Source organism: Strix uralensis, chromosome 6 (genome assembly GCF_047716275.1).
Source record: "Strix uralensis isolate ZFMK-TIS-50842 chromosome 6, bStrUra1, whole genome shotgun sequence".
NCBI lineage: Eukaryota > Metazoa > Chordata > Aves > Strigiformes > Strigidae > Strix > Strix uralensis.
This window is the reverse complement of record NC_133977.1, coordinates 26,683,477-26,701,885: the sequence shown is the minus strand read 5'-3', so window position 1 is coordinate 26,701,885 and position 18,409 is coordinate 26,683,477. Positions and strand designations below refer to the sequence as shown.

The following is an 18,409-nucleotide window of genomic DNA, read 5'->3' as shown; positions in this document are numbered from 1 at the left end:
TGGGTTGCTGTAAAGCTTGTAACATATATCTTACTGTATTTGAGGAGGAAATGTAGTAAAGAAAAAAATACTAAATAATGAAGATAGAGGAAAGACCAGCTTCTCTTGTGCTTTATTGTGAAAGAATATTACCGATAAAGTACTAAGAGAAAAATGCATGTGATTTGAAAAGTCATGTTTGTAGACAGTTGTCAGTTCTGCTTTGTCAGGTTTGGGACCTTCACAGCAAATTTACAGTTCTAGAATTTAATAAATGAACTTTTGTTTCCTGTAACAACTAAGGTGCAATGACAGTGTTTCAGAGATGCTATGTATGTTATGGCTCTATTCAAATTCAGGTAGCCATAATCTTAGTTGACACATGTTTATCATCAGATAATACCTACTTGTACTTTTCCGCATATTATCTCTTTTTAAGATATAGCTTCAGTTAAATTATATTTACATACATTGATCTGAATTTAAGAATTGCTGGTTTTATTTCCATTACTGAGATATCCATTACTGTTTTAAGTGCAGAACTACTTGATAAGACTGAATAAAAATAAAAAATGTAAATTAAAAAACAAACAATACCCTCTTTTTGCCCCTTTTTTTTTTTTTTTTCCTAAGACCTGGTTGAATGAAACCTTAACATGGATGTCTCAGACACTCTGTCTGTGAAAGAAGAGACTGAATCCCCTATCTTGGAAACATGCTAACAGAGCAAACCCTGTCTGAACCTTAACAACTCATTAGAACCTCACCCAAAGTGCTTAAAGTGGCTAACCAGGAAGTATATTTATTGGTTCATTAAACTGTCTGTAAGTCTCTTTAGTCTTACTATAGGTCAAAACAGACCAAAAGAGTTGTTAAAGACTTAACAGGAAAGGTAAATTATAATAGAAATCGCCTTCAGGAGTACAGAGAACACCTGGCTGCTCTTCCCGTGGCTATGTTTGAGCTTCCAAGTGCACACACCCAGGGTAGGTAAGGTGGCCATAGCTGAAATGCAGGTTCTGATCTGTGAGCAAAGGGACAAGTTCTGCTCCAGCAGAAGCAACACCATGGCCTGGCTGTGTGGATACGTTCACTGGGGTTCAGAGATGGCCGAGGCTAATTCGAAATCTGTAATGCTTCTCTGCTGCCAGCTCTGTGACTGTACCCTTCAAGTATTTAAGAACTGCCTCATTTTCTCCCATCAACTCCCACCCCTCTACACACCTTCAAGAAAAAAGTACTCGTACATGTGACCTAAAGAGAGAAGGGCTTGTAGCAGTAGCAAAACTAAAACTGTGTGTTTCCATTATATTCTTATCTATAAAATTCACTGTCTGCATGAATTAAATGCAGGGGGGAAAGTGCCACCTTAGTAACCTACAAAAGAAAAGACCCTTTAGAAAGAAAGTACTCTGGGCGTTAAAAGTATGATTATGTTACAAATATAAGTAATTTACAAATCACGCTGAATCATGGAAAGACTGAAACAGGAGGGGACTTGGGGAAGTCAGGAGCGGCACAGACCCTGCTCGCGGGGGTGCGTGGCTGCAGCCAGGCAGAGCGGCGTTGCAAGCCAGATGGAGGAGAGCCGGCAGGCGAGTCTGTGCGCGGGGCCGGGGAGGCCGGCTTGGTGCTGCCTCGGCGGCGGGGAAGCGGCCGTGCCCGGCGGCCAGCCCGGCGCTGCCCCCGCCCGGTACCTGCGCCCGGCGGCCGCTGCCCCGACCCCAGCCGAGCCGCCCGGCGGAGCGGGCAGCGCCGCGGCGCCCCGTCACAGGGCGGGGAGAGGCACGACAGGAAGTCGGTTCTGGTTCCTGGGTTAAGGTGCTCAGGCAGGAGCGAGCGCCCTGGGCCGGGAGCGGCCGTGGGCTCCGTGAGGCGCTCGTAAGTCTGAGTCGCTTTTAAAACCGCTCCGCTCCCTTCCGCGGGGAGCGGCGGGCGCTCGACCCGGGGGCCGGGGTGCGGGCCGTGGCGGCGGGTGGCGGGCGCCCCGGCCGCCCCTGCCCTCGGCCCCCCTCTGCACTTCCGCCATTCGCTCCTAGGGACGCCGGTTCCCCCTCCGGCGCCGCTTCGCCCGGCTGCGGGAGGAGGGCAGGGGGCGCGTAGTCTGCGCGCGGAGGCGCTCTCGGTGCCCGCGGAAGGGCCGGCCGGTCCGGGCGGGTGGGGGCGGCGGGGCAGCGGGCTCGCTCGCGGGTGGCGATGGCCCGCGGCGGCGAGCGGAGGAGCAGAACGAGGTGTCCTGTCCGCTCGGCCGGTACCAGCGCGGGGGGGCGTGAAACCCCAGCGCGCCAGTAATCGCCGTCCCCTTCCCGGAGCGTAGGGGGGTGTCTGCGCTCTGAATTGTAAGGCTGGTGTGGCATTAGGGGCTCCTGATGGCATTCCGACTCTTCCCGCAGTCGGGCAAAGCAGGAATTTCGGCCATTAGACAACAACAACAACAACAAAAAACCCAACCAAAAAAACAACCCAACAAATCTCCCCCCCCCCAAAAAAAAAAAAAAAAAACACATCCAAAACGAAAGTGCAGTGAGCTCTCAGTCTCTCACGAGTTATTACCTCAACAGGTTTCCAGTTCCCAAGATGATGGCAGTGTAACTTATCAAAATATTTCCATTGAAGAAGCTGTTTTGAAAACAGAAATATGTAGAGAAGTACTTGCTTCTGGATGGCATCTATGTTCTCATATGAACCTATGAGAGGTAGGCATGTGTATTATGAATGAATGTGTATATACACAAGATTAGCTAAAACCTTGTTTTTTCAGAATTTAAGGTGTTTTCTGAGGCACTATGAAAACTCAAAGTGTGCCTCTAATGATCTGTGGAGCTGGGATTTCAGGATGTATGCAGCGGTATATTGCTAATCTTTGCATTGGGGCTTTTTTGACTCAGAAAATTCATATTACTGCTGCTTTTTTTTTTTCCTCCACCTATATCAGCAAAATGTTTCTCATTTTAAGAGCATCTGCAGGTTTCCTTGGGTTTGTTTACTTTAAAGTTTGTCTTACAACATTTTTTTATACCCAGTTGTTTTTCCAGTGTTCAAGTCTTTACTCAAAGATGAAATTCTAGTTCTCATTGCCATAGCTCACAACACTCCCAGGTACTCACATTTGCAGAACCCCCTCATCAGACAAACTCTGGAGCTAATCTCTTTCTCTAATTCTGTCCCTGTTAGAAAAAACGCAGCATTTTGTATTGCTGCATCTGTTCTGACTACATACTGCTGTTAATAATTGTGAAAGTCTTTAGGACCTAATGAATATCTAGAATGTCAGTTGCTAAAGGTCAGGGTTGTCAACTTTGTGCTGAATATGAATACAGCATAAGTGTATGAATACAGCATAACTAAGCCTGATTAAAATAGAGGGGATATTTATTTTGGGGGTTGGGGGTTCTTCTATTATTTTAAGGTTGTTGGGGTTTTTTTCCTCCTAACTGGATGTAGGTAGAAGAGTAAATGACGAGGAACAGTTGGCAAATTCCCTGATAAATATTGATGCCTATGGAGGAGAAGCAGGAAAAGGAGCCAGTTTTTCTAACTGCAAGGAGTTCTGGATATGAGATAGATAACATAAGAAGCAGTTATTTATTCCAGCAGCAGGCAATTTGGGGTGTGACTAGAGAGTAGTTTAATCCAATCTAAATCTAGACTGCTGCAGGCCTGCCCACGGCTAGTCTCATGTTCCCACTGCCTCCTTGTGTTGGTAGTAGAGCTCCAGCAGCCTCACAGTGAGCTAGCTCCAGTTTTAATTTTGGGGTTGTTTTTTTAGGGGGGTTGTTGTTGCTTTTGAGGGAGGAGGGAGCTACTTTGACATACGCAACTGTGTAACATAAAAACGCTAATACTGGTACAAGTTAAGTGGCAAAAAATACATGACCAGAGATGGGGGAAGGCAGGAGTATCCTTTTCTGTGGCAGTGCAGACTTACATCACTGTTACATAACCATGACTTCATGTTACAATTTCGAAGCCAATGCTGCCATTGAACACAGGAGTTCTGTCTGCCTTTTGCTGGTGTTTTCTGCTCCTATGCTAGCTTCCTTGTGTTATCATGACATTTGAAGTGGTCTGTGGAGCTGATCTACATTAAAACTAACACAAAAATACCTTTAGCATTTAGTTTTAAGCTGGATTGGTTTGCTGATATGGTTTACAAGTAAGGCTGCTTGTGCTGGAAGAAGGGGAAAGGTGAGGTGGAAGCATAAATGTATGTCTAGGGTATGGGGGAATATAGGTCCAGTTCTTTTAGTTACAGTTCCATCTTAAAGTGCCACTAGTAATGATTTTTATTGCCCCTTTCTTACTGCATGGAGTTGGGATTTTAGGGAGCTACCAGTAAATTGGCTACCATTCTCCTTATTTTTCCCTACCAAGTAGAAGATCAGGTACAGTGCTACAATTCTGCCTGTTGAATCGATTACTTTTGGTACCAGCAGAACTCTTTGTTAATGCTCCCAGTCTCAATCAGCAAGTAAAAGGCTGGAAGTTAGATGCTGTTTTTCAAATTGAGATTTGAATTTGCATGACTGAAATTAATGCCTTCATCTTCTATGAAATGTGAGTCACATGGAGGTGAACCTCATTGCCTCTATTAGAAGCAGAACATACTCTTTTAAAAAAATTCTCATTGCACTGATTTTTTTGAAGTTACCTTTTATATGTACAGGACATTGCCACTTACTAGGTAAATTGTTACAAGTGTCTCTGGAGAATTCTGGAACAATACAAAATCAACATTGGTGCAAACTCCGCAAGTTTTTAAAGAATGTGAGAGCACACTTTCAGTCACTTACTGCCATAACAATACCCTTCTGCAGTTCCGTACCCAGCCCTGCAGTCAGCTGTAATATCTGATTTTATTCATTGAACTACATAAAACAGTCCTTCATTTGAAACTGAAAAAAAGCCTACCCATTTATTTAAAGATGTGCCCAGGTATTAGATTGAATATTCCAGTTGGTAGAGGGATACTCTTAGGAGGAGGAAGGGGGTGGATGAAGTACCCTGTGTTACTAACAATGCTTTGAGACAGTATACATGGACCTGAGATTATGAACTACTGAACTGATGTTTAGGGGAAAAAAAAAAACAACCAACCACCTTTCATATGAAACATTGCAGGCATTTTACACAAAACTTACGAACTTGGATTTCAGTATTGCTTGTTACATCAAAGGATCCCTAAATGATTCCAAGCTGTTATAGAATTCACTTTGCCACTATTAAACTACAGCCATATCGGGGTTGAGATACAGTTGCTTTTGCAATATACATACATTATTAAAATAGAGTTTGCAGGACAAAAAAGTGCAACATCCATACAGTAGTCTGCTGCACCTTCTAGGAAAGTCAAACCACATTTCTGTATTCAGGCTCTATGATATGGAAGATACTGAAGAGCAAGAAAACATGAACAAAATCTTCAAGCTGCAATCCTTACAATTTTGACCAGAGTCCAAGACAAGCTATTCTCATACCCTTATTGTTTAGCTTCTTGTCTTCTGACTGCACCACTTTCCTTAATAGTATCTGTGGTTCATGCATAATCCCAGAAGATAGTGAGAGATGATCGTGGCTGTCCATACTGTGTACTGTGAGGTAACCAGGCTTTAAATATCAGGAGAGGAGATGTGAACTACTGATTTTTATTTTTTTTTTCCATAATGCTGATACTTTGGGGTGAGGTTTTTTTGAGACCTCACTAACCTGTCCTTTACTGTACTTACATTATGATAAATTCTAATCTTGAAATTCATATCATGTATTACTATAGAAGCAAAGGATCTCTGTTTGCAAAGTTCACTCTGTTGAAGTTGAAGTCTGTGACATTTAATAGTGTTGTAGTCTTATGTGTCAAAGTTCATGAGCTGTAGTTTCAGGAATTCTTACTGAAATTGTTCACAAAGTGTAAAAAGTTATAGTATTGTGTGAAAAGGTCTGAGTCTTGCTAATTCTTACTGGCTGGTATTACTGATTTTTAGATAAATGATATTTTAATTCACCTTGTAGTGTTGCTTGTGTTGCCATTTTCAAAAATGGCATAGAATAGGATAGGTCCATGTGACCTAATGTTATTGAACTTTTATCTTTTTATTGCATAATGCTAAGAGCTGGGTTTTGGTTTGGTTTTTAATGCTGTGATTTCACAATTGAGTAAACATTCAGCTGTTGGAAATGTCATAAAATCAGGTGATCTGCACCAATTTTAAGTCTCAGTCCTCAGACATTTACACATTCTGTACATCTAGAATTTGATTCAGAGTTAAGCTGCTTTTATTTGGCTTTTGTTTAAACCTATCCCTGGACATAAAATTAAATGCTGAGGTGAGCAAAGCTATAGTTCAAACTATTATGCAAGTTAATGCTCAAACATACTGCACATATTACTTGAATTTTATATTAATACAAGTCATATTATATATGTTTTTGGATATGCACTTCTGTTTCTTAGCTTTCTTTCTTTTTCCTTCTGTTTACTTTTCAGGTCTGTTTACTTGACCATCTTTTCAGTAATGAAACAACATTGGGAATTATGGACAAAAACATTGGAGAGCAGCTTAACAAAGCTTATGAAGCCTACCGACAAGCATGCATGGATAGGGACCATGCTGTGAAAGAACTACAGCAAAAAGTATGTGTTGGGTTCTGAATTGTATCTTTGAAGCCCTCCTTCCCACGGAGGATTGTGGTACATGTAGATTTCAGTTTCACTTTAGCTGTGCGCACTTTAGTGCATCTGTTAAAGCTGGAAATTGCCGTTATGAAACCAGTACAATGCAGAGTAACTCATTAGGCTGTGAATGTAGTAGGTGGGTTTTAGATTTTCAACCTTTAATTTTTTTGTAGTTTTAAAGGTGAGAAGAGTGTCTGTTTTGGAGGATTAATGAAGTCTTTTGATGTAAACAGCAAAGATTTGTATAAATTTTTCCTAGCTTTAATGAAGTACTTTATGAAATTTAATTTGCTTTATTAAAAGATTACTTTTTTAAGGTATTTATGTAAATAGCTTTAATCATTTTTGTGTTAATAGGAAGATATGCCATATGAATTACTAGTTTACTTCTTGTAAAGGTCAAAGACTCTAATATATTAAGCACTGTGCAAGCTATTAGAACAACAGAGTTTGTGTGTTGAAACATTTACAGCAAACTTACCTTAACATTATTCAAATAATTATTGATTTTTTTTAAATAATCATCAGTACAATTATTCTTTAATTATGAAGTAACACAAGGATTCTGGAGACATTCTGACCAGTAAGGAGCACCTTTGAATTTTTGCTTTGTTGTAGAATACATTACTTCAGCCAAAACTCTTCTAGGATTTCTCATCATGTATGCCAGCATATTGCAAAGCTATCAGTTTTGGGCTTTGTCATACTAATTCTACTGTGCGTATTCTGCCCAGCACTGGAACCTCTGTTACAGCAAGGCTTGAATGTTTTTGATGCTGTAGGACTTCCTAATACTTCCATAGAACTGGTAGGCTGGGACTTTGTCCAGGGGCAGGTGAACTGTGCTCGATGTCAAGTTACAGGTTATAGAAGTAGTAGTAGAACTGGGATCAGGGAAAGGTCTACTAGAGAATATTCTGATATCTGGACACAATCCTGCCATCCCCTTGCATGGCAAAATAAACTAGCCAAGGCATTCAAAACAGCTATCAAGTCAGTCATGTGTGCAATCATCCACTGTGCAGTCGATCTCCATTCATAGTCTGTTGCAGCAGTGTTGGTGCAAATCTGGAGCGCTTTCTGTACTTAACAAGCACAGCGTGTTGATACGTTTTGTGCTGAAATTACAACTAACTTAACAAAGGCAACACATTTTAGAATGTTTGTGAATCTTTTAAATTCTGTCTCTTATGATGAACAATTACTCATCTGAGGGAAAACCAGTCAAGTTAATACTCCTGGGTCATCTAACAGTACATGAAAGAAACCATACATCAAGTAGAAGGTCAGATAGCCCTTCTAAAGTCTATGGAAGAAAACCAGAGAAGTGTGTGAGATCATCAGTGTTAAGTGAACTAAATGCTTGCAAGATTTCTCTCTGCATTTTATCTGGTTCAAAAACTAAAACCAAAAGCCTTTCATAAAGGAGTACTACCAGTTCAAATCTTTGTCCTAATCAAACTTGCAGTAGTTGGATTTCATGACTTCAAAAGAGAACAGAAGTATTTTTTCAAGAAGAGTTGATACTATAATTAGTTGGGGTTTGTGTTTGTGTTGTTTTTCAAGTTTTTTAACCAAACTTCTGGTTTTTGAATGACCCTTGTACAGTGTCTTACTCTAGTAACTTCCTCTGTTCATTGTGTGGCCTTCACACATTGTTGGATTGTCCACCATTCTGTTGTTAACAGTTTACTACTTAAGTTACCGATAGGCCACTTGTTTTGCCAGTCTCTAGAGCTGGGAGCCATGTCAAGCACACAGAAGCCAGAGTCATCTCGGCCAGATGGTGTTTGATACAGATGGATGGTTGGTTGTCATGCAGATCTTCTAGTTGGTAACTTGTTGCTGCCATCTGACTCAAGGAATAATTTGTGCACACTGGCTGTCAAAAGCATCTTCTCTTCTGTCTGTTTTAGCTGTCATGTCTGTGCTCTGTACAGAAGTGTTGACAAGACATTGCTGTTGTACATTTTCAATTTGGTTCTCAGTGATTTTTCTGCTTCATGAGGTCTCTTATAGCTGCTGGAGTGTACTGCTCTTTGATCACTTTTTTTTTTTTTTAAATAAACTCTCATAGTAACTACTACCTGGCCTTTTAAAATAAATTTTGATTGTAGATTTTTTTCCCTGACCTCTTTACAGATGAACACAGTGGGCAGTAGGGGGGTATGGAATTTAAATGTGACCAAGATTTCAGAATTAGCTAGCAGTATGGATAAACTATGAATAGACATGAAAACAATGCCTAGTCTTGTCCCAGGTCATGACCTGTTCAGTAATAGACATATTCTTAATTTCAGAAAAATTCAGTGCATTCCTGTAAGTTTCCTTGCGGGGACTTCACAAGTTTTCTTGCTTATTTTTAGCACTACTGTAACTGCAACATTAGGCATGTGCTAATGAAATAATAGGTTTTGAATATTAGCATCTTCCTGCCACCTGACCATTTGTTCGATTAACTGGCTGTCTAACAATATTTATACACTTCGGTGAAATGTGAGCAGTCTTATTAGGCTCTGTATGGCCTGTTTATAGCATGAGATGGAGTATAGCTAGATGAAGAATGGGGCTGCTCACTTGCTTTCCCTCTCCCCCCCGCCGCTCCGTTTTCTAGGTTAGAAAAACAAGTCTACCACGTTCAAAGAACAGGCAAAACTCTGCTCATAGGCAATTAAAGTTATTTACAAAATACCTGTTGTATGAAATAAGCAAGGTTGTTGTCTTCCATTTAAAATCTATCTTTTTGAAAGCCTATTTTTATATAATTTATTTGTTAGAAAATATGGAGGAAGAAAATTACATCTTTCTATAGATAAACTAACTGACCAGCATTCTGAAGAATACTAAAATTCTCATTTTGAACCTGATGTATTCTGTGGCTATGAATGAAGAATCCTAACTTAAAAGTTATCCTATCCTTTACAGCTGCCACAGTTGAAACAGTTACTGAAAATCAGGATTTATTTTCTATAATACCTTTTCTAATCAGTGCAGTCTCAAAAATATGGATTTGACAAAGGTGACTGTAGTTGGGTTTTCACACAGAGGTTCACAACTACAATTATCTTTAAAAGCCAGAGCTGCTTTTTATATGCCAAATAGGAGACCCTTAGTCAAAACAGAATAAGATTAATGCTAATTAAATTATATTTGCAGACAGAAAACTACATGCAGCAAATACGTGAACAGCAGGAAAAGATAGAGCTTCAAAACAGCATTATTGCAAAACTGAAATCACAGTTAGCTGCTCTGAATGCTAATAGAGGTATGTACTCCAGTTTGCATGTTATTTCTTTTCATGTTGTGTTGCATTGATGAATAGTTCTGACTTTGTTGCTTCAGTTTTTACAATATACATCTCTCAAAGCACTATCATACTTTTCTGTGAACATGAGAGTTAACACAAATGTGCAGTTTCAAAATCTATTTATAAAATGCAACACTTCTGAGGTCTCTCTTTATCCTCTTCAAGAAATGGTGAGATTTTCTTTAGAGGTAGAACCTGCTTACACTGAAGCCAATAAAAGTTATGAAAATACGGGTTCAAATTATTTACTAGAATTAAAAACAAAATTGCTACATATTAATTTTACAATTATCTGTTAATAAATTTAGCTCAGGTTGTTCTAGATGTGAGTGCTATGGTTATATGTCTTTTATGTTAGATGAGTCTTATGATGCTAATCTTATTGGATAACCAAAGCTTTATAATCAGGTAATTCTCTTTCAAATCAAATAGTCATTGATGGATAATTTTCCACTGTTTGACTGTATTACACAAATAAGAGAAAAAAGTCAAAGTAACCATGTGTTAATCTGCCATGCTCATTAAATATTTATTCACACTAGCCTAACACTCCTGGTTTTCATAAATACTAGCAAAGTGGTTGGCTTTTATTTTTAAGTGTACGTGTACATTCTTTATTGCTGATGTAGTCTTGCATTGTCTCTAAGCACAGAATTGGGCTTCTCTTGCTTGTTTAATATGAATGCATGCTCAGAGAAAATAAAGGGGTTAACATAAGCCTAGCTTCTTTTAATTTTGTTTGTACTTAGAGACTGGCTGGGGATAAACACAGTGACAATCAGGTCCTTTTTCTTTTAAGGTAATGCGCGTCCCTACATTCTGAAGCATGAAGACATTGAAACCTCCAACTTATCTTTCAGCCAGCTCTCTGAAAAACTGAACATAGCAAAGCAAAGAGAAAAACTCTTAAAGGTATGGTCGCTTGCAGTATGTTTAACATAAGATCACACTTGTGCTGTGATTGTACTATGACAACCTAAAGAGATGAGATTTTTTTACTTGTGCCTTTGAACTGCACTTCTAATAAAAGATCCTCACCTGAAGTGCATGAATGTTGTGCCACTGCAGTCTGCTTAGGTGATCCAAGCATCTATTTTTGATTCTTCCCAGTGCAATCACTGTTCAGCCATTGAGCTCTCTAGAATAGTTTTGATCATAAAGTAGGAACTTACTTGCTTATTTATTTCTTGACATGCTGAAAACAGTGGTCAAGAAGGGGCTTTCTCTTTCTCTCACAAGAGATTTTCACATTGCAACCAGTCTATGTATTTTTGCAAGAAATGGAGAATCTGCACTCAGAAACTGATGGAGTGGAAAGTGAACTATCCATTGCTCTGGAGATACTGATGATTTGTTTGGGTTTTTAAGTAGCCAGTTTTAATACGATGTCTCTTCAGCTCCTCTTCACTGTAGAGAGATTTTCACTACAGCCTGTTGTGAGTAACAGGAATAAGAGTAAAGCAATAGTGCAGAATAGATGAGAAATACCTTGAATGGATTTTGCATATTGAGAAAAGACTGACAGAGATGCACAAAGTTGCATTGTTCTTATCCTAAGTCATCCTACTATGTTTTTTAAGAACTGTCTTGTAACACAAAATCTCTTTATTTTTTAATATGAATCTCCATAGCAAGGACCCTGTAAGGGTCATTAAAAGACCCTTATACGAAGTCAGGCATTGAATTTAAAAAGAATCAGTTTCAGGATTTTTTTCCTAAACCTGAGCTATAAACAAATTAATGCTAAATTCACAGAAAGACATTTTTTTAATCAGAAACGTTAATTTAAAAATAATTTCATTGTATTACTGATGTGTAATTATCTTGAAGGAATCTCATTTGAGACTAAGCCTTTGCAAACATTTTAAATGTACTGTTACCAAATATTTATATACACTCCTTTTTTATTTAAAAGAAGTCTTTATATAATTTTTCTACACTAGAATCTGTAATCACAAGATGTTATTTCTTTCCTAATCTTTGCACAGCTTAAGGGTTAATTCTTTGATGGAACATCTTTACATATTTTTTGCATTTCTCTGTCTTGAGCTGGATAAAAATTCGGTCTTATGATTGCACATGGAGACCTCACCAAGTCTATTATTTCATACTCTTGTTTCTGAATTCTTGCTCAAGGACAGTAGTTTTAAGTAATTTAGTCATATAATGAGTAGAAAAAAGGAAGCTGTGTTATCTGCTCTTCTTATGGGGAAACACTGAGAAATTATGTGATCTATACAGAAGATTACAGGCAATGCATAGGAAGCTGGAATCGTTATGTCAGGGGCTATTTTCTTAATGGAATGTAATTTATTTGTCTTTATCTGCCTATTTTTGTGTAGTCAGTTATTGCAGTTACCTCTCAGCAATAGGTGCTTCATCTGTGCCATGAACAGAAATACTTCTGATATAACTCCATGCAGAATCGACTATCAGCTATGCAGTCTGTCTGCAGGCACAATACGAATAAGGTCTTTTCAGAGGAGATCAGTAGAGATTTAAACCCATGCCAACTATAATTGACCCAGCCTACTCTATGTTCCTGTTACTGGGAATGTGGTACCTCTCTAAGTGTTGAGAGCATGGAGCTTGAGGAAAACATGTGTGACTGGACAAAGTCTGGCTTCTGCAGAGCTACATGGATATCTTTGCACCATCCTTCTGATATAAGGAGGAACCTAGTGTTTGGTGCTGTGCCTAGTAAGCTTCCACTAACCTGGCAAGTGATACAAAGATGTGCAGACATCACAGCAGACGTACGCACCCTTGTGTTAGCTCAGGCTGTGTCTTGGTGATGCCATTCATGGGCTGGCTATGAGTGGAGATACACAGCAGTCTCTGTACATAAGTCCTCATTTTACTGAGCAAACTCAGGGGAGGAGAACCATATAACCCCAACTTCCTGTTGAAGATGATGGAAAATTAATTGTGCTGTGATAAATGCTATATGCTTTTATGGCAGCTGCCAATTTTTGCATTTTGTGAATGTAGAACTTTTGATGGATAGAAAGGTAAACTGCATAGAATGAATGTATGGAACAAGTTGGGGAAAACGAACAGTAGCAAATCACCAGGATCACATCAAGTTAACCAAAGAGTGCCCAATTCTCTGTCTTTCTGCATAAATGAAGTGAAAGTGGAGAAAAAAAAAATCTATGTGCCTTGTTAAAAAAAAAAAAAAAAACAAACAACTAAAGGATCTGATTCTTCACACGATAGGGAGTCAACCAGTGGAGCTTCCTGCTTCAAGGGAAAATTGGACAACTTCACGGAAGAGAAATCTGTTGAGAGTTAATAAATACATGCAAACTATTACTAAGAAGGTCTGGGATGTATCATGGATGCCTCCTGTTTTCTTGTACTCTTCCCTAGACATCATATTTTGACATGTTAAACCAAAAATCCATCGTCCTGTCACTGACCCAGTATAGTTGTCTTGTATCTAATTCAATAAAGTATTGGCTTTTTCAGCTATTAAAATTTGAAAGCTTGAATATTCTATCTGAAAGCCCGTATTTTTCTAATCATATTCTATCCACATTCTGATCTAAACCAAATAAATTATGTCTATGGCCATTGTCCTCTACTGCATTAACTGCTTTATTCTACTTCTCCTCCAAAAATTTCAGGCTTGCAAAATGTACAGTTCCAGACAGTAAATTATGATTACAGTCTATAAATTAAAATGTTGCTGTTTCTTCCTGCCTTTCCTTGAAACTCGGAGTCTCTCCCCTGTCTGGAGGTACCTGGGTTTATCAATATGGATTGAAACTGTCCTTTGCTAAGTCCAGTGAGATTTCTGTCCTCCAGTAAAGTTAATAGAAATCCTTGATTGATTGTAATAGGTGCATGGTTAGAGCTTAAATTTCAGAGGCTTAAAATGAGGGAGAGATTAGCTTTTCTGTGTTTTCTAGTAGGTGGCCATACTTGTGTATTTTATCTGCTGTTGTCAAATTCTGTTGCCAGCATGTCATAAAATGTTTTGGGGGTGTTTTTTTGTTCACATTCATCTTCACTGAAAGAGGTGAGTGGACCAGATTGGATTGGTGGTCAGTACCAAACTATATACAAGATTATCAGTTTTTTTCAATCCCCTGCTTGAGGAGACCAAAGGGACCTAAACTGCTGCCTGTTTTTGAGTACAGCCTGGCTAAACTTTATTAACTAGGAAGAATGTGGATCCTGTTACTGTTTCAGAGCCAAAGCTGCCCAGCAAACAGAAGACCTTACTAAGCGAGATTAGACAATGTCAAGTAAAGCTTCTTCTGCATGCGATTTTTAGTACAGAATCAGACATCAGAATCCTTGCAAACTCCATAAAAGATGAAGCTGAAGTCAATACCTGTGACAAGAAATCATGTTCATATTTTCCTGGGTCAAGAACCTCAATATTAAACACCATGTGGAGTTTGTTGATCGGAATTTCTTGTGCCATGAAAAAGAAGGAAACTGTGTGTGAGGAATGAATGATGCATACAGTATACAAAACTGTTCATCCTGCAATAAATGTTTAGGTCTTTTTTTGTGCAGGACATATGCAGAGGAATGGCAGATGTATGGTAGTCATCTTTGTGCTCAAAATTATGGTGCTAAAATTACTTATGTAACTAAGAGCAGCTACTGCAGCAGTCTTGTAGAGTTGCATGTTCCAGTCAATACCAGCTTCTCTAGTGTCACTTTGTTTCCTATCCTTGATGCAAAGAAAGCAGTACTTCATGATTTTATGCTAGCTGACAATTTTATGCATTTAGCAGTTCTTTGCTGCCAGTATGATGTATACTGTAGGATTAGTTAGGCCCTGCTACCTGATATAAGAAATTCTGGTATCAATAGCCTTTTTTCCTATTGTTTCATCTATTTAATCTCTACCCAATAATAAAGAAAAGTTTGTAGTTAAACTGTTAAAAGTTAATATTCCCTGAGACCACTTATAGTAGTTCATCAGCTGAATAGTATTTTTCCTTGAAACCATCTGACAGTTTGTTTATTCTAGGAAGCCACTGAAACAAGCCATTATAGCACACTCCAGGGAAAAATAAAAGGACCTGCCTTTGCAGCAGTACAGTCAGGGGACTGACTGGCTGTGGAGCAGCTCTGCTGGAAAGGAGCTGGGGTCTCGTTCAACAGCAAGCTGAACGTGAGCCAGCAGTGTGTCCTGGCAGAAAAGAAGGGCAACAGCTTCCTGGGCTGTATTAACAGGAGCACACACCCAGGGAAGCAAGGATTTCCCTCTATTCAGCATCCATTGGACTGCATCTAGAATACCACATCCAGTTTGGGGACCTCCAGTACAGGAAAGACATTGATAAACTAGAGTGAGTTCAGCAGAGGGCCCACTGAGATAGTCAGGGTCTTGAGTTCATACCCCATGAGAAGAAGCTGCAGAAACTGGACTTGTCCAGCCTGGAGAAGAGATGGCTTCAGGAGAAGCTAATAGCTTTCTAATACCTACATTGAGATTATCAGGCAGATGGAGCCAGGTTCTTAGCAGTGGTGCATGGCAAGAGAATGAGAGACAATGGGGAGTTGAAACAGAAAGGTTCAGACTGGACATAAGGGAAAACTTTTCACCATGAGGACAGTCAGGCATTGGAAAAAGTTCCCCGGAGGGAAACTCCATCCTTGGAGAATTCAAAACCAAACTGAGTAACGTGATCAGATATCATAACTGACCCCTCCTGATTAGGAGCTAGAGAACCTTTGAGGTCCCTTCCAACTTGAATTATCCTCTGATCCTATAAAGCCTCACCAAAAGAAAAGTTATTAATCTGTTCATAATACAAATGTAACCTCTTTGCTGGCTTCTAATACCAGCATGCTTAAAAGATCCATTGTGTGGCCAAGTACTTAACTGAGCAGGTACGACCTGTATGACATTTGTCATGGCATTAGCTTTGTAAACTTCAGCCAGTTTATATATGGTACCATATTGTTGCAAACAGCCAGTCTCGGTCAGTATTAGAAACTGCAAGATCATCAAGCTATGAAAGGCTGTATGTATTACTGAAAGATCCCAAAAGGTGTAATCATTTCTCTAGTGTTTTTCCTGGTGTGATATCCTGATGGTGCACAACAATGATGGTTTACATCAGTATGTACTGATAAAACTTCATTGCAACATGTTGCATGGCTCTTCTCATATTGGTGCCCATGTGACTTTTCTCACTGCTTGCTTAAATCTTCTCGCCACTTCCTGCAGGAGAATGTAGGAGAAATGGAAGAGAACTACTGGTCATTAATGCAGTGCTCCCAGTTATCTGAAAAGTTTTGAAAGCCCACATGTTATTTGGAGCTGTAAAAGTTCCAAACAGATAAATTAGTGTGTGCAGACCAATGCTGTATCACAGGCTCAGTGAGTAATTTTACAGTCCTTAAGATGAGTTGTTCTTCAAGGGCAAGTGTTGTCTTTGACATAAGCTTTTTCCTAGGTGTTTAGATTTCCAGCAAATCATTTTCAAAGGAAAATACAGGAGAGGCTGCATCCCATTGGCTTTTTATATGGGAAATGGAATTTGACTCTGAAATGGTCAGACTAGATAGAAGGAACAGATTTTTTACGGTGAGGGTGGTGAAACACTGGAACAGGTTGCCTAGAGAGGTGGTAGATGCCCCATTCCTGGAAACATTCAAGGTCAGGTTGGTTGGGGCTCTGAGCAACCTGATCTGGTTGAAGATGACCCTGCTTATTGTAGGGGGGGGTTGGTCTAGATGACCTTTAAAGGTCCCTTCCAACTATTCTATGATTCTAATGTTTGGAAACCCTGTGATCAAATAATGGCTCAGTGGTGGCTTGGGATCTGTGAACCCACAGCATAGAATATCACTGCCTTCCCATTCCTGGAATGGCAAAAAGCAGTTCCCCCTACTATAGCTACTGTGACTTTGTAGTCTTTAAAAAACATGGAAAAGTTGTATAGTTATAGTTCAGCATCTGGCCCTGCTATAACTTTCTTCAAAGTAGTTTCAGATCTGTTAAGAAGACTTTTATGTACGTCTCCATCTCCTCTTAACATAAATTATTTTTTTCCCACATCGCTAGACATGATTGTCTTTTCTCATTCACCAGATGCTTCCTTAACTTGCTTTGAACTTTCTGTGCCTCATAGTACTGTAATTCTTCCTAGTGTTCTTCTTGTGCCATTTGAGAAAATGAAATCTAGCTGTTGTAGCAGCAGTTATAGAACATGATGTATAGGTTCTTTAGCCTAAAATATTCAGTTGTCTTGTTTGTTTTTTTCCAGAACCATATAAAAGAAAAAAAATCTCCTTTTTTTCTCTTTTGCTGTTTGTTTTTTTTCTTCAGCTTCCCTGGATACTTATCTACCATGATGTATACAGAGTCTACACTAGAAGAGTATAGGAAGTGTTTCATGATCTGTCCTAGGGCTGTACGTATATTCCCTACACCACCTGCCAGAAGTGCAAAGGATGGAAGAAGGGTTAGGATTAAGGAGTTTTGCTGGGATAGAAACATCCCATTTTTAGACACTGTTTTGAACCCACTGAGCAGAAGAGGCTTAATCTGGATCTCTGAGATACCACCCAAGTCTGGAGTTGCATGAAAGCTCTTACCATAGGTTTACTATTCAAAGTCACAATTGAAACTAAAGAAAAAGAAAATGCTTTCAAAACCATTTTTCTGAGGTTTTTTTATCCAGCTAGTATAACTTTTTGAGGCTAAACTGTTGTGTCAGCTGCATATACATACATCTATGCTTAACCACCCGGTGTCTCTGTAGACCAGCTCTGGACCCATCCCTACGTGCCTGTCATTGTCTAGTAGAGTAGCACCTACCTACCTAACCTCCAAATGCACAACCTTACCCTATTTAGGTCCCATCTGTAAATAAAACAGATGTTCTTGAAAAAGCACTTACTTGCTTCTTTCCTCTTAACCTTGCCCTACCTGTCTACACACTATCTCACTGCATTTCACTTACATTACTTCTTGCAGATTTAACCCTTTGGGCTTACTTCTCTGGCAGAGTTAGATACAGGGCTTCAGGCCACTTTTTGTGACACTTGATACATTTCAAGATCAGTGTTTCTATAGATTTCATAAACTGACAGCTGTAAGGTTTTCATAGACACAGTTTTTAACCACAGGTCGCTCCTTGAAAATTATCCAAGGACTATCTTTGTGCATATTAAAAAAATTGTTATATTTTTCATTCCACCAAAAAGTCCACATACATAAAAATTCCATGATTACCAGATTGATAATTAAAGTGGGGCCAGCCACTGCTTTTTATTTCACAAATCTTTATAGCATTGCATTTGCAATGTAATCCTGGTTATACATACAAATTGGAGGATGAGAGGCTGGAGAGCAGCCCCACAGAAGGAGATCTGGGGATTTGGGTTGATGGAAAGTTGATAGGAGTCAACAGTGTGCCCTGGCAGCCAAAAAGGCCAACCATGCGCTGTGGTGCATCAAGCACAGTATAGCC

The 18,409-nt window shown here is 39.4% G+C and overlaps 1 protein-coding gene across 1 annotated transcript in view; it reads left to right on the top strand.

The window, feature by feature from the left end:
- The first annotated feature begins 1,775 nt into the window (after positions 1-1,775).
- The window catches only part of TANK (TRAF family member associated NFKB activator), a 29,514-nt gene continuing 12,880 nt past the window's right edge, over positions 1,776-18,409 (top strand). The window contains exons 1-5 of the mRNA XM_074873362.1: positions 1,776-1,860; positions 2,541-2,675; positions 6,464-6,610; positions 9,809-9,917; positions 10,759-10,871. Of these exons, the coding sequence (XP_074729463.1) occupies positions 6,512-6,610; positions 9,809-9,917; positions 10,759-10,871 (321 nt within the window). The 5' untranslated portion in view covers positions 1,776-1,860; positions 2,541-2,675; positions 6,464-6,511. The remainder of the gene's footprint in view (positions 1,861-2,540; positions 2,676-6,463; positions 6,611-9,808; positions 9,918-10,758; positions 10,872-18,409) is intronic.